The sequence below is a fragment of the Cladophialophora carrionii genome (assembly GCF_000365165.1).
Source record: "Cladophialophora carrionii CBS 160.54 unplaced genomic scaffold supercont1.10, whole genome shotgun sequence".
Lineage (NCBI taxonomy): Eukaryota > Fungi > Ascomycota > Eurotiomycetes > Chaetothyriales > Herpotrichiellaceae > Cladophialophora > Cladophialophora carrionii.
Window position 1 is genome coordinate 1 of NW_008481817.1, and position 11973 is coordinate 11973.

General features: G+C 53.1%; 4 protein-coding genes across 4 annotated transcripts; 2 read left to right on the top strand and 2 right to left on the bottom strand.

Annotated features, from left to right (window-relative positions):
* Nucleotides 1–901: 901 nt before the first annotated feature.
* G647_09474 (uncharacterized protein) lies at nucleotides 902–2684 on the bottom strand (the record flags this gene model as incomplete). The annotated part of the gene is made up of 2 exons (XM_008725468.1): nucleotides 902–2148; nucleotides 2195–2684. The coding sequence occupies 2 exons, from the start codon at nucleotides 2682–2684 to the stop codon at nucleotides 902–904; spliced, it is 1737 nt and encodes a 578-aa protein (XP_008723690.1).
* A 1258-nt stretch (nucleotides 2685–3942) lies between these two features.
* Nucleotides 3943–5061, top strand: G647_09475 (uncharacterized protein; the record flags this gene model as incomplete). The annotated part of the gene is made up of 1 exon (XM_008725469.1): nucleotides 3943–5061. One exon carries the CDS (start codon nucleotides 3943–3945, stop codon nucleotides 5059–5061), a length of 1119 nt encoding a protein of 372 aa, XP_008723691.1.
* A 2010-nt stretch (nucleotides 5062–7071) lies between these two features.
* G647_09476 (uncharacterized protein) lies at nucleotides 7072–9438 on the top strand (the record flags this gene model as incomplete). Its single annotated transcript, XM_008725470.1, has 9 exons — nucleotides 7072–7109; nucleotides 7161–7235; nucleotides 7292–7723; nucleotides 7773–7882; nucleotides 7934–8206; nucleotides 8255–8506; nucleotides 8556–8824; nucleotides 8873–9133; nucleotides 9187–9438. The coding sequence occupies 9 exons, from the start codon at nucleotides 7072–7074 to the stop codon at nucleotides 9436–9438; spliced, it is 1962 nt and encodes a 653-aa protein (XP_008723692.1).
* A 1438-nt stretch (nucleotides 9439–10876) lies between these two features.
* Nucleotides 10877–11925, bottom strand: G647_09477 (uncharacterized protein; the record flags this gene model as incomplete). The annotated part of the gene is made up of 3 exons (XM_008725471.1): nucleotides 10877–11385; nucleotides 11434–11688; nucleotides 11745–11925. The coding sequence occupies 3 exons, from the start codon at nucleotides 11923–11925 to the stop codon at nucleotides 10877–10879; spliced, it is 945 nt and encodes a 314-aa protein (XP_008723693.1).
* Nucleotides 11926–11973: the final 48 nt, after the last annotated feature.

An 11973-nucleotide genomic window follows, 5' to 3' on the forward strand; every position in this document is an offset into this window, starting at 1 on the left:
GTTCGCCCTGTGTTCCCTCCAGGTGTCCAATGAACGTAGCGAGTCTCTGCTTGGCGACTCGTGGCCGGTCTCCTGCGAGGCCGTGTGTAACACCTTTGACGAGGCCAAGGACATGTACACAACAGGCAACTAGGCCGGAACCAAAGGGAGCACAGGGACCGCAGCCTCGGGAACAACAGGCTGGGGTCACGTGACTGCTCAGTTGCGCTCAGTTGGGATCAGTATGCTCAGTACTGAGCACACTGAGCACCACTGAGCAGGCTGAGCAGCCGACGAACATATATACACGGGTTGACACCCGCCTACATAACACTGTAGTCAACTTCGTTAATGCTCTGACCCCTACCTTTGGACTAAGAGCGTTGTTCCACTATCACGCCGTTGCAAGTGACCGCGTGCCCTTCGCCCTCAGCAGACATACAGTTGTTACTCCCCACAAGTAAACCTACTTGGACCGCCTACCGCCTCACGTGGAGCGATTCATAACACTTTAATTACTATCGCCGGTGTTATGTTCTGCCTATCTCATTAGACCATCCCTAACACTAATCCTCCAACGCACCCTGATGTCAGCGCTGCTCCTTTCGACTAACCGGTAAGGGTCAGGTCTCCAGTCACAATGCCCAAGTAGGGGTATGGGGGATACGACACAGGGATGAGGTATAGCAGACGGCTAGGTGTGACAAGGTACTTAAAGGTGGGTCTGAGTAGATGACATGAGTTGGCTACGAGGAGTGTAACTAGACTGTCTGACAATGAGCGTATATATACCCGTGTGCCCTGCACCGCGCTCTGTGGTGCTCTGTTGCTCTGCTAGCAGAGCACCCCAGAGCACCAGAGCACATCACGTGACTCGTGTCCTCAGCCTCGCGCGCGAGGCTACTCTTCCTGTTCCTTCGCTCTACCTTCCGTCCTTGGCTTGTAGAGGGTCGCGTACAAGGTCGTCCTGTAACACCTGACTTTGCTGATACAACTCTTCGATCTTTGTCTTTCGAGATTCGTCCCTCACCTTCAAATCAAACTTGAAAGGCAAAGGCCCACCAATGACATTGCTGGTGAATGCCTTTGAATCTGGCCACTGTGGCTTCCCATCCTGTCCAATGTTAGGCTTCATGGTGAAAGCCCATAAGAGAGAGCCACACGCCACTAACAGCTCTGCTTCGGTGATCTCAATGCCGGGACACATGCGACGTCCACGTCCGAACCCGTGATGGCCCACCAATCGTGGATACACGCTGAGCGGTTCCTTATAGGTCGGATACCCCGGTTCGACCCAACGGCCCGGGTTGTAAGTCTCAGCGTCGGGATATTTGGCGGGATCTCGTGCCATAGCTAAGTCGATGGCATGAACGACAGCGCCTTTCGGAATAAAGTATCCCTCATACGTATCATCTTCCTGGACAAGGCGAGGGACACCAAGCGGAACTGGTGGACGCCAGCGGATACACTCTTTGATGCATGCTCGAAGCAGGGGAAGGTTCGGAGAGTCGCTGAGCTCGACAATACGGTCTCGTCCAACAACTGCATCAATCTCCGCTCGACACTTCTCTTGCCATTCCGGATGAAGAACCATGGCGAGGAAGAAGCAGTACAGTGGACCTCCGATCGTGAATATAGCGACAGTGCAGAGCATGCCAACTGCGTAGGCTGCTTCGTGTTCATCAAATCCGAAGGAACGTCCATCGTCTTTTGCTGCTGCGTCCCTCCTCTCAAAGTATGAACGGGCATATGAGACTGTCGCTGTTCCATTCTCCATCTCTTCTCGAACTTGCCTCATAAGCCCAGTCCATAGTCGTTCTTCACGCTCTCTTCGTTGCCTCGGGGCTATCTTGGCCGTGTTGATCCACTCCGGAAGCGCGCCGAGGAAGGGAAAGATGTTTGTGATAGGTCCACTCGCAGATGGGGAGATCTGAGGAATGAACTCTGCGGCGTTCTTGCAATGAGCTGCTGCGGACTTTGGCGAGCCATAGCTTAGTCTGGCGGAGATCCGACCGCAATATCTGTCAGTTTGGGCAAAATGATCGAGAGGGTCTTTGAGCAGTTGGAAGAGGAAGCGCTTCGCTTCAAGATTGATGTAGCCGTAGTATTCGTTGTTGTAGGACGTGGTCAAAACCGTATGGGCAAACTTTCGTTGCATACGCCAATGGTCTAGACGTGTCAGCGGTGCTAATCGTCAAGGTTTCGACCCACTCACCTCCATACTCAAGTAATGGGAGATATTGACCTTGAGAATCACTGCCGGGAACTGCTGCTACCTCCGGACGGGAAGAGTAAATTGCAGCTCTTTTGCAGTAAAGCTCTTGCGCGACATCATTGTCACCGAGCCAAATGTGCATTTCACCACAAGCTTGGAGCCTGAAGAGGCCATTGAACTTGTCGGACCAATTCTTCATCGAGTTCCATGGCGCAATGGCGTCAATGTCAACTCGTCCAATGTAAGGAATGGTGCTTCCGGGACCGGGAACCAGCCGAAGACCCTTTGGAGGCTGGTCCTTGACGACAAAGAAATGCAGGACGCGATAGATCGTTGGTGTCAAGAGAGCTAAGCATAGCAATGTCCATTTGTATGCGAAGAGAATGTTTGCTCCGTTAGAGCTGGCTGGCACAACATCGGAAGTCAAGTTGGAAGGAAAACGTGAATGAATAAACGATTGTATAGTTGAAGTGTAATGAACGGTAGCCATCGAGATAGCTCCGGTAACGATAGTCCAAAAGACAACGATGGCACTCAAAGTAGGGGTTGGAATACTGGATGAGGTAGACTCTTGTCGACGAACAGACACACCTTTAAATCATGGCGTTCGGGGACCGAGTGCGGATCTTCACCTCCCAGCAATTTCAAACGAATGACATCTCCTGATGCCTTCGTACATATCGCGCCTTCATAAGGCCGAGGAGTTGGGCCTTGCATATATGCTTGCGGCTGGACACTCGTACGGAGGCTGAATGATAGGAGGCGATGTCCAGAAATAGCACCCAGGTTTGGCACCAAGCTCTTTGTGGTAGCTGGCCAGACTCGGCAAGTCAAGCGAAACAGAATGAGCGTGGCCTGATTGGTCACACAGTACGCGGAGCCGCTCGAACATCTCTCCGTCCCGCACACGACTGTTTGCGCCAGCCTGCAAGCACACATCGATTGACATGATTTTGACTTGCGTTGTACACTAGTCTATGCGTAATCATCCTACCTCTTGACGACCGCCCACTGCAGCACGCCCACTTCCTGGACACTTCTCCAGATTGCCATTCGGCACGGAGGATGCATGCATTGTTTGGTCACCAGTAGCGCCTGCTAAGCTGGTTAAGGTGCCGACTGTGTCACTCTCCCCTCGGTGACAGTGCCTTCCGAATCTTTGGCGCAGCTGTTGGTCCTCCCTCCTATTTTTGCTTTGCTGACGGGGCCTATATCCAAATTCCACATCGGGTGCACACAAGCATGGCGCAGGCATCCCCTCAATCTCGCCAGTCCTATCCTCCGCCCCAATATCATATACCGCGCAAAGAACTACATGAGCATCTCCCGTTGAGGAAGTCGCCTGGAAAACAGTCCTTCCGTCAGCCTGCACACCAGAAATCTGAACACGGCTTCGGGCGAGTCAAGATGGAAAAGCACACGCGCTGCTATGGCTCCGTCTGAAAGTTGTCCCCGGTGATGGACATGGATAAGATGTTCCCCAGTGCTGAAGACACTCTGAGAAGGAGGTCCGTCGTTTTGGAAAATCACCATACACATATATCTCGCGACAGCACGATTGAGGAGCAGGCACAAATCTTGGGAATGACTCCAATTCACGATCGTGGGGTTCCAAATTGCTTCCCCACTTCCCAATCCACTTGGAGCACATCTTCTCGAGTGTCTCTCCGACGACCTTTCGCAAATCGTGGGACTGCCAGGTAGTACTTGCAGGGCTGTCGTCTATAGAATCTGGAACGTTCAACAAGATGGCCAACGCCAACATACCAAAGACGATGAGGGCGCAGGTGCTGGAGCAATACGAATCACCATATCGGCTTCAAGAGCTCCCAATGCCCACCATCGACGACCCAAACGATATTCTCATCAAGGTGGATGCCGCGTCCTATTGCCACACCGACGCTGTGCTCGCTTCCGGGAAGATGCACCCACCGCCACTTCCACACATCGGCTGCCACGAGTTCGCCGGTACTGTCGTCTCCGTATCGGATCAATCCCATGGTCTGAAGGTAGGTGACCGAGTAGCTGTTCCTGGTCGCGGGTATCATGTATGCGGCAAATGCCTCGAGTGCCAGAACCCGTCAGGCCCAGTGCCAGACGAACCTGGTTATTCGGTCTATTGCGCCAACACTGGAGGCGGACTCGGAGTCGGCAGCAGGCCAGGAGGATTCCGGGAGTACGCTGTAGTTGACTCGAGACAAGTGGCCGTCATTCCTGATAGTATGACAGCGGTCGAAGCTGCTCCGTTGATGTGCGCCGGCCTTACCATCTATGCCGCATTGCGGAAATGCGAACTTGGACCGGGACAGCGGGTTGGAATTATAGGGTGTGGAGGAGGACTGGGTCACCTGGGATTGCAATTTGCGACGAAAATGGGGCTGAGAACCACCGGCATCGACGTGACGCCGCAGGCGCTCGAACTTGCGAGGAGCCTCCAGACCGGTGCTACGATTGTAGACGCTTCAGCTGAGAGCGCAGAGGACGTGAAGCGGCGAATGGGGAATGAGGATGGAGGAGAAAGTCTGGCTGAGATGGGCTTGGATGCTGTCATCATCCTTCCGGATAGTCAGAAAGCCTGGGATTACGGGATGGGACTCTTGAAGAATGGCGGGCTCCTCGTCCTGGTTTCTTTCCCGCCTGAGGGTTTCCATGTCTCAGCCGATGACCTCGTCTTCCGCCGCATTCGCGTCATTGGAAGCTTAATCGGATCAAACAAGGCAATGAACGAGATGTTCGAGTTTGTTGTCAGAAACGACGTCAAGGCAAGGATCAGGACTTATCCCTTTGCGAAGCTCAATGAACTCGTGGAGGACTATCACGCTGGTGCTGGTGGGAAGCTCGTGATCGACATGTCTTTGAAGCAGTGAATGTTCTTGTTGTGCCGGAAAGCCAGGGTGTTGACTTGCGCCAGGATACAGTGAGTCGTGGGCTCGTCAAGGCTTGATGGGCGGTAGTTGGAGTGGTCGAGTCCATCTCGAACGAAGAATCAGGCTAATCAGCACGATGGAGGGTAGTAACTATAGGTTCCAAGACTGGTCCCCAAGCAACCCTTATGCGGACAATGTCAAGTATTCGCTCTCAAAGCAGCCAAGGTTCTGTGATACTATAACACGGGAGCCTCGACCTCACTAGGGCTTTCCCCGTGTTATTGCTGAACTCCAACAGCTCGCAAACAGTGCGTGACCATCCACAAAGGCGACCCTTGAGCGGATAAGCCACTGCAGGCCAAGAGAACTCGTTGAGTGGACTGTAGCATAGCTGTCGCCTATTGATGCCATACTCGCACCAACACGAGTTAGACTTTGAGAAATCTGCCTTGATGACGGCATCAGACAGGTTGGTACTGGAAGAGTTCAACACAGGGGTTGATAGCCTCTGTGGCCGCCGGCCAGCACCAGTACCAGGATTCGTGAGGATACAAATGGTGGCAGGACGCGTTTCAACAATCACTAGCTTGTCACTCACACGTACGTACGAGCTGATGGTTTGAAGGTCATCCATCCCTTGCATTCCGAATTACTCGCAATATGATCGTTGAACCCTTATGGTGTTGATGCTCCTCGAACTCAAACTCCTCCGGATTGCGCAGACGTTGGAGATGGTCTCGTAATCATGCATTTCTAACTCCACGTCGAGCAGCCCTAGACTTTCTCGGAGGCGTCACCGTGCAGTAGTCTTGCCCTTTCCCGCCATCTCGGTTGGAGGGAATCGGACGTGCAAGCTTGCAAAATGTGGTTAATCTGAGATTGAGGCAGCCTCGGTGCGCGCAAGCGACGGTATGCGGAGTAGCCACCCGGTGCGTTGTGTGTCTGGAGGGGTTCGGAATCCGGGGAGAGCATCATAGACCAGCCTTTCCCCGCGAAATGTACAAGCAATTAAGTTGGCGGCAAGTTTGCTCGCTACGCTAGAAAAGAGTATATTCGAACGAGGATAGAAGAGCCGACATTCGAGAAACAACCGAAACCTCTTCTCGGCGTTGTCCCCGACAAGTCTTACAGCCTCAGGAAGACTAGGTCAAATGTACTCCGTACTCGGAGCGGGCCCACCCCGCGTTTGGAGGCCTGACAATAACAACTTGCAGTGTATCATCAAATGCTGCATCGCGTGCCAGAAGCGCGTCGCGTATATCACCCGTCAGCCAGACCATAGGGGTAACAGGGCTCCAGGGACAGCACCAGCGGCAATTTAGTCGACCGAGGCAACGGGAAAGACCATACGAGGTAGTTGGTGCGCACATGTGAGAAGCAATCCTAAGGCAATCCACGTAATCGGTCAGAGGGCGATGATCGACAGGCCTTTGCCGTGTAGTCGAGAATGCTTAACTACCATTGGTGGACAGCCAAGATAGTCAAGCAAGCTCAAGCCCGGCTAAGGAGTCAGAGTTAAGAAAGCTTGCGTCGACGATCGTCATCTGAACACCTGAAACTTCAGCGCGTTGTAACGGTGATCCGGAGGGGAACCCGGCTGATCGACTCGAGATTTTCCATTGTCGCCCTGGCGCTCATAGCTGTCCAACCAACACGACCTATAGATATCCGACAGCACCACCTCGATACCCACATCGGCTCCCGCTCGCAAGGGATGTCCGAGTCTGATCCCCACAGAATCTCTGCATACGGAGTACTCATACACTGTGCTGTGGGGCATAATGGCTGTGGTGAGTCCTTCGTCAAGAACGTCTGCGTGCTGTAACGACTCAGAACGTGTTGGTGGAGACAAGAGTCTCCATGCAGCAGGTTGATCTTTGCCACGGGACCTAGCTCCCCGCCGGAGAAAGCGGGCTGGCGGTCGCACTGATAAACTGGAGCAAATCCACGCGACTCGTCCTCTTCCTCCAACATTTGTAAAGGTTGTGCTGCCATTGAATACATCCCAAGATGGCTTCCGAAGATCATCAAATCTCGCCAGAGAGGAAGTAAGGACTCGTAGCCCCTGATGAGACCACAACCGCAGCTGACCCAGACAGTGGTGACGATGAGAAGTACATGGGTGAGAAGCAAGAGACACCATATGTCGACCTGCATGAAAGTGACACAGCAAAGTATGCGCAGACTCCCTCCCTGGTGCAAATAAGGCCAAGCTCGCTGACTGGCCTAGGATCAAAAATCCTCTTGCTCACCTCTCTAACGACGAAGTAATCAAAGACGTTCAAGAGTTCGCCAGAGTCAACGATTTCTCGGACCACACCGACCTTCTCATAAAAGGAGCTCTTGTGGCAAAAGACCCTCCAGCCTTTGAGAGCGTCCCAGGCCTCACAGAAGCGGAAAAGGAGGCCATCAGGAACGAGGTCTTGCACAAGTGGCGCCAACCAAAGTCGCTTTACTTCACCATCATCCTTTGCTCGATTGGCGCTGCGGTTCAGGGCTGGGATCAGACTGGCTCCAATGGTGCCAACCTGTCGTTTCCCGATGCATTGGGGGTTCCCGTGAGCGATCAACTGGCCGATGGCAGCCCTAATCCCAACGCTGCGCGGAATCAATGGTACCAAGGTCTGGTCAATGCTGGGCCGTACATTGCTTCCGCATTCCTGTGAGCATCATATTGGTCGCGCCATGCGCACCATGCTGACGTACATTAGTGGATGTTGGTGCTCTGATCCCCTGAACAACTACTTTGGTCGCCGGGGCACAATCTTCGTGTCTGCTGTCTTTTGCTTCCTGAGTCCCATTGGTTCTGCCGTTGCCCAAAGTGAGTCCTGCACAACTTGCTCATTTAGTCTGAGTTCTAACTTGTTCACAGCTTGGGATCAACTGCTCGTCACTCGACTTTTGCTCGGAATCGGCATGGGCTGCAAAGGTTCGACTGTCCCCATCTTCAGCGCCGAGAATGCTCCTGCGGCAGTCCGCGGGGGTCTCGTGATGAGTTGGCAGATGTGGACCGCATTTGGCATCTTCTTGGGCACATGCGCCAATCTCGCCGTAAAGGACACTGGTGCTATCTCATGGCGTCTGCAATTTGGTTCCGCGTTCATCCCAGCGGTGCCTCTCCTTGTTGGCATCTACTTTTGCCCAGGTACGTCAGTTTCGACTTCTCCATAGACGTTAACCTAACGTGCATCAGAATCGCCCCGTTGGTATATCAAGAAGGGCAAATATCGCAACGCCTTCGCCTCCCTCAAGCGGCTTCGAAACACGGAACTCCAGGCTGCCCGTGATTTGTACTACATTTTTGCACAACTCCGTATGGAAGCCTCGCTGGTGGAAAGGCAGACCAACTACGTGACTCGCTTCATCCAGTTGTTCACAATTCCGCGAGTTCGTCGGGCCACGCTTGCCTCCTTCACTGTCATGATTGCTCAGCAAATGTGCGGTAGTAAGTAGACAGCATCCTCACCTCCTGGATGGAACTGACGGGACCACAGTCAACATTATCGCCTTTTACAGTTCCACAGTGTTCTCGGAGGCTGGTGCTTCAGTGACAGAGTCACTCCTGGCATCTTGGGGCTTCGGCTTGGTCAACTTTGTCTTCGCTTGGCCTGCCATCTGGACCATTGATACTTTCGGCCGTCGATCACTTCTGCTCTTCACCTTCCCCCAAATGGCGTGGACTCTGTTGGCAGCAGGTCTTTGCTACCTGATTCCAGAGTCAAGTACAGCCCATCTCGGTCTTGTGGCTCTCTTCATATATCTGGTGAGTAGAAACTGTACTTCCTGCAAAACCATGCTGACCAAGGGTCAGTTCGCGGCCTTCTACTCACCGGGAGAAGGGCCCGTGCCTTTCACCTACTCCGCCGAGGTGTTCCCCCTCTCTCATCGTGAAGTCGGTATGGCTTGGGCTGTGGCGACATGCTTGTTCTGGGCTGCCGTGCTCTCCATCACCTTTCCCAGAATGCTTGCAGCTATGACACCTACCGGTGCCTTTGGCTTCTATGCTGGTTTGAACATCATTGCATTAGTCATGATCTTTCTCTGGCTGCCCGAGACTAAACAACGAACTTTGGTAACTTCCACACCCTTGAACTAAACGTATGCCCTTTGCTGACAACCTCGCAGGAGGAACTCGACTATATCTTCGCAATCCCCACCCGCACCTTTATGAAGCACCAATGCTTCAAGGTACTACCATGGTGGATTAAGACCACTATTTTCCGCCGCAAGATTGGACCTTGCCCCTCGCTCTGGTCATTTGATGGACATGTCGACAACGACAGAGAATTCGTCGAGACTATTCGGAAACAAAGTGAGGCTCAGGCGGGCGGTCGCCGCCGAAGCAGCGTCGCGGATAGAATCGCCAACAGATTTTAAATCCTTTCTCTCTGCAGTAGAGATCTGGCAATGTGCGACAGATGTTGATTTGGGTAGTCTTAGGTGAGGTGGACCACAGACTCAATTTCAGCCGGACAGGAATGAGATACCCCAGCGGAGAACAACTCCGTCTTGCGGAGGACATTTCCAAGAAAATGAGATAGCAGACAGCAAATGGATCGAGAATGAGATGAACGAATCTGAGTGAGCCTCAGAACGGACATATTTCGATGCTCGAGTTGAGTATATTGTCTCATTCACACGTCCTCTTGAAAATGATCGACGCCAGGATCCAATGACCCAGTCAGGGCTTTGATGCTCTGGCGGAAGCAAAACCGGTGGGGGATGTCTTCAGGGTTCCTCCCTCCAGTACGCAGCTAGCACCAGTCCGGGTGCCAACGTCAGGAACAGAGCACAATGTAAAGATTCGGACGGTACAGGTCTGCTGCCTTTGAGTCATTCGATCGCTGACCGTGAACCGTGAAGGTGCGTAAGGAGGAGCTGGAACGCGTCTGTCTGGCACCATGGCCGACGCGTTCTGCCACTTGGCGTGGACGGATAGTCATTATGAGAGGTCGAGATTTCTCCGGATAGTAGCTAATCCCCATGGTAGAAGCTGAAGGGAAACATCTGCATCAGAAGATGTTCTCCGTCACAATGGATGTGAAGAGGCTTCGACCTACCAAAGGAGCCGCGGTTATAGATGCTTTTGGCGAGTTTTTTTTTAGCTACGTCATGCCCACGTCTTGACTTAGGCAGGTACGTACGAGTTACTGCGTACTCCGTATTCAATCAGCCGAGTTCACACCAACGAGGAAGAACAACGGCACACGGGACAACTTTTGTGCTCACGCTCACGCCCGCGTCCGCGCTCCTCTGATGAAGAGCCGATCCACGTAAGAAGCTCAGTCAAACGCTGTATTACTGAACCTCTGCATTTCTCACCATGACGATGGAGAGAGCACATAGCGCGACGCAAACGATCGTCGACTACATCAAATCCGACCTCTATGGCATCCACGGCGCCGGCGAGGCCATCCGCGGCGGCGCGACGGAATCTCGATAGCGTCTTCTACAAAAAAAGGGGGAAGCCAGAGATTGAGAGATCGAGAAGCGAGGACTTGCAGAGGTGAGGGGCGCACAGGATCGCTTTGCAGCCACAATACTACGGCCTCACAAGCAGAGACACCTCATTCGAACGTCATCAGAGCCATGGACCGGGCAGTCACTTCGCAGAGGCACACGTAATAGAAGAGACGGGCACACCTTCCCACGATCCCACGACGGTAGAGCCAGGTGAATAGATACGACGGTTGTTCGTAGGGCCGCCTGGCAAGAGAAGCATTGAATGTGCGAGGGACAGCACACCCGATTGTAAGAGTTTTGGTTCAATGATACCTTGTTCGATTATCGACGACGCTGTGTTCCGTTTCTCCCTTCAGAACTCCGAGATTCCATCCTTCACAATGATCTTCCCGACATCAGCATCTCTCTGCCCCTCCACGACGCTCCTGATGAACTGCCCACCGATATGGGCAGGCTTTGCTCCCATCTTCTTTGCCAAGTGCCTCGCGTTCCCCAGATCTGTTTCCAGCATCCCGGGGCCCAGAGCCCACACCTTCACCCCATCAGCCTTCAACTTGTGGTTCCAGTCGACCATCAACATGTTCAGCGCGGTTTTGCTGCAGCGATAGCCGATGGTCTCGAACTCGATCCGCTTGGGCCAGCCTGCCGGTTGAGGTGGTGTTGGGAAGTATGACTTGCTGGCCTGTGTGACATTGGAGAGGCCGGTGACGAAGATCAAGCGAGGATCGGAAGACTTCAACAGCAGCGGCATAAATGTCCAGGTCAAGACATTGGTCCCAGCAACATTAACGTCATATGCCTTCATGAAGCAGTCACGCAAAGAGACCTTGCCGGCCACGTACTCCAAGTCAAACGTCGCTCCTAACTGCTGTCAGCGTCAAGAACAGATTCATTGTTCTGCCTACAGACCGGCATTATTGATAAGCGTATCAATATGACCCGGGCTGCTGCTGATCTTGTCAAAAGCTGCCTGGATCGAGTCGTCGCTTGTGACATCAACCTGAACAGCTTCCACTGTGTTCCTCGACCCGGGGCATTCCTTCTGCAGCTTGGCAATTGCGTTCTCGGCTTTGTCTTGAGACCGGCTGCCCATGAGGATATGGTACGGCTTTGTGGATTGAAGAAGTGCCTTGACCGTTTCATAGCCGATTCCGTTGTTCCCGCCTGCAACGCATCAGTGGATTGAATCGATAGTATCGGACACGATACTTGCCAGTGACCAGCGCAATCGTTCGAGTTGCCATTGCTTACTCTCCCTTCTGCGAGTTGCTCATCGGCCAATTCTGGTTCACAGGAGTATCCGCCCGAATTCTTTGCACGATCAAGCCAGGTTCTTATACCCGGTGCGAATGCTGAAGCTTCCATGACCCGTTTTGCACGGCCCACCACCATTCCCATCATTTGATATCATCAGGATTTGCGAAGTCCACTCATCCTGAATGTTGCTCC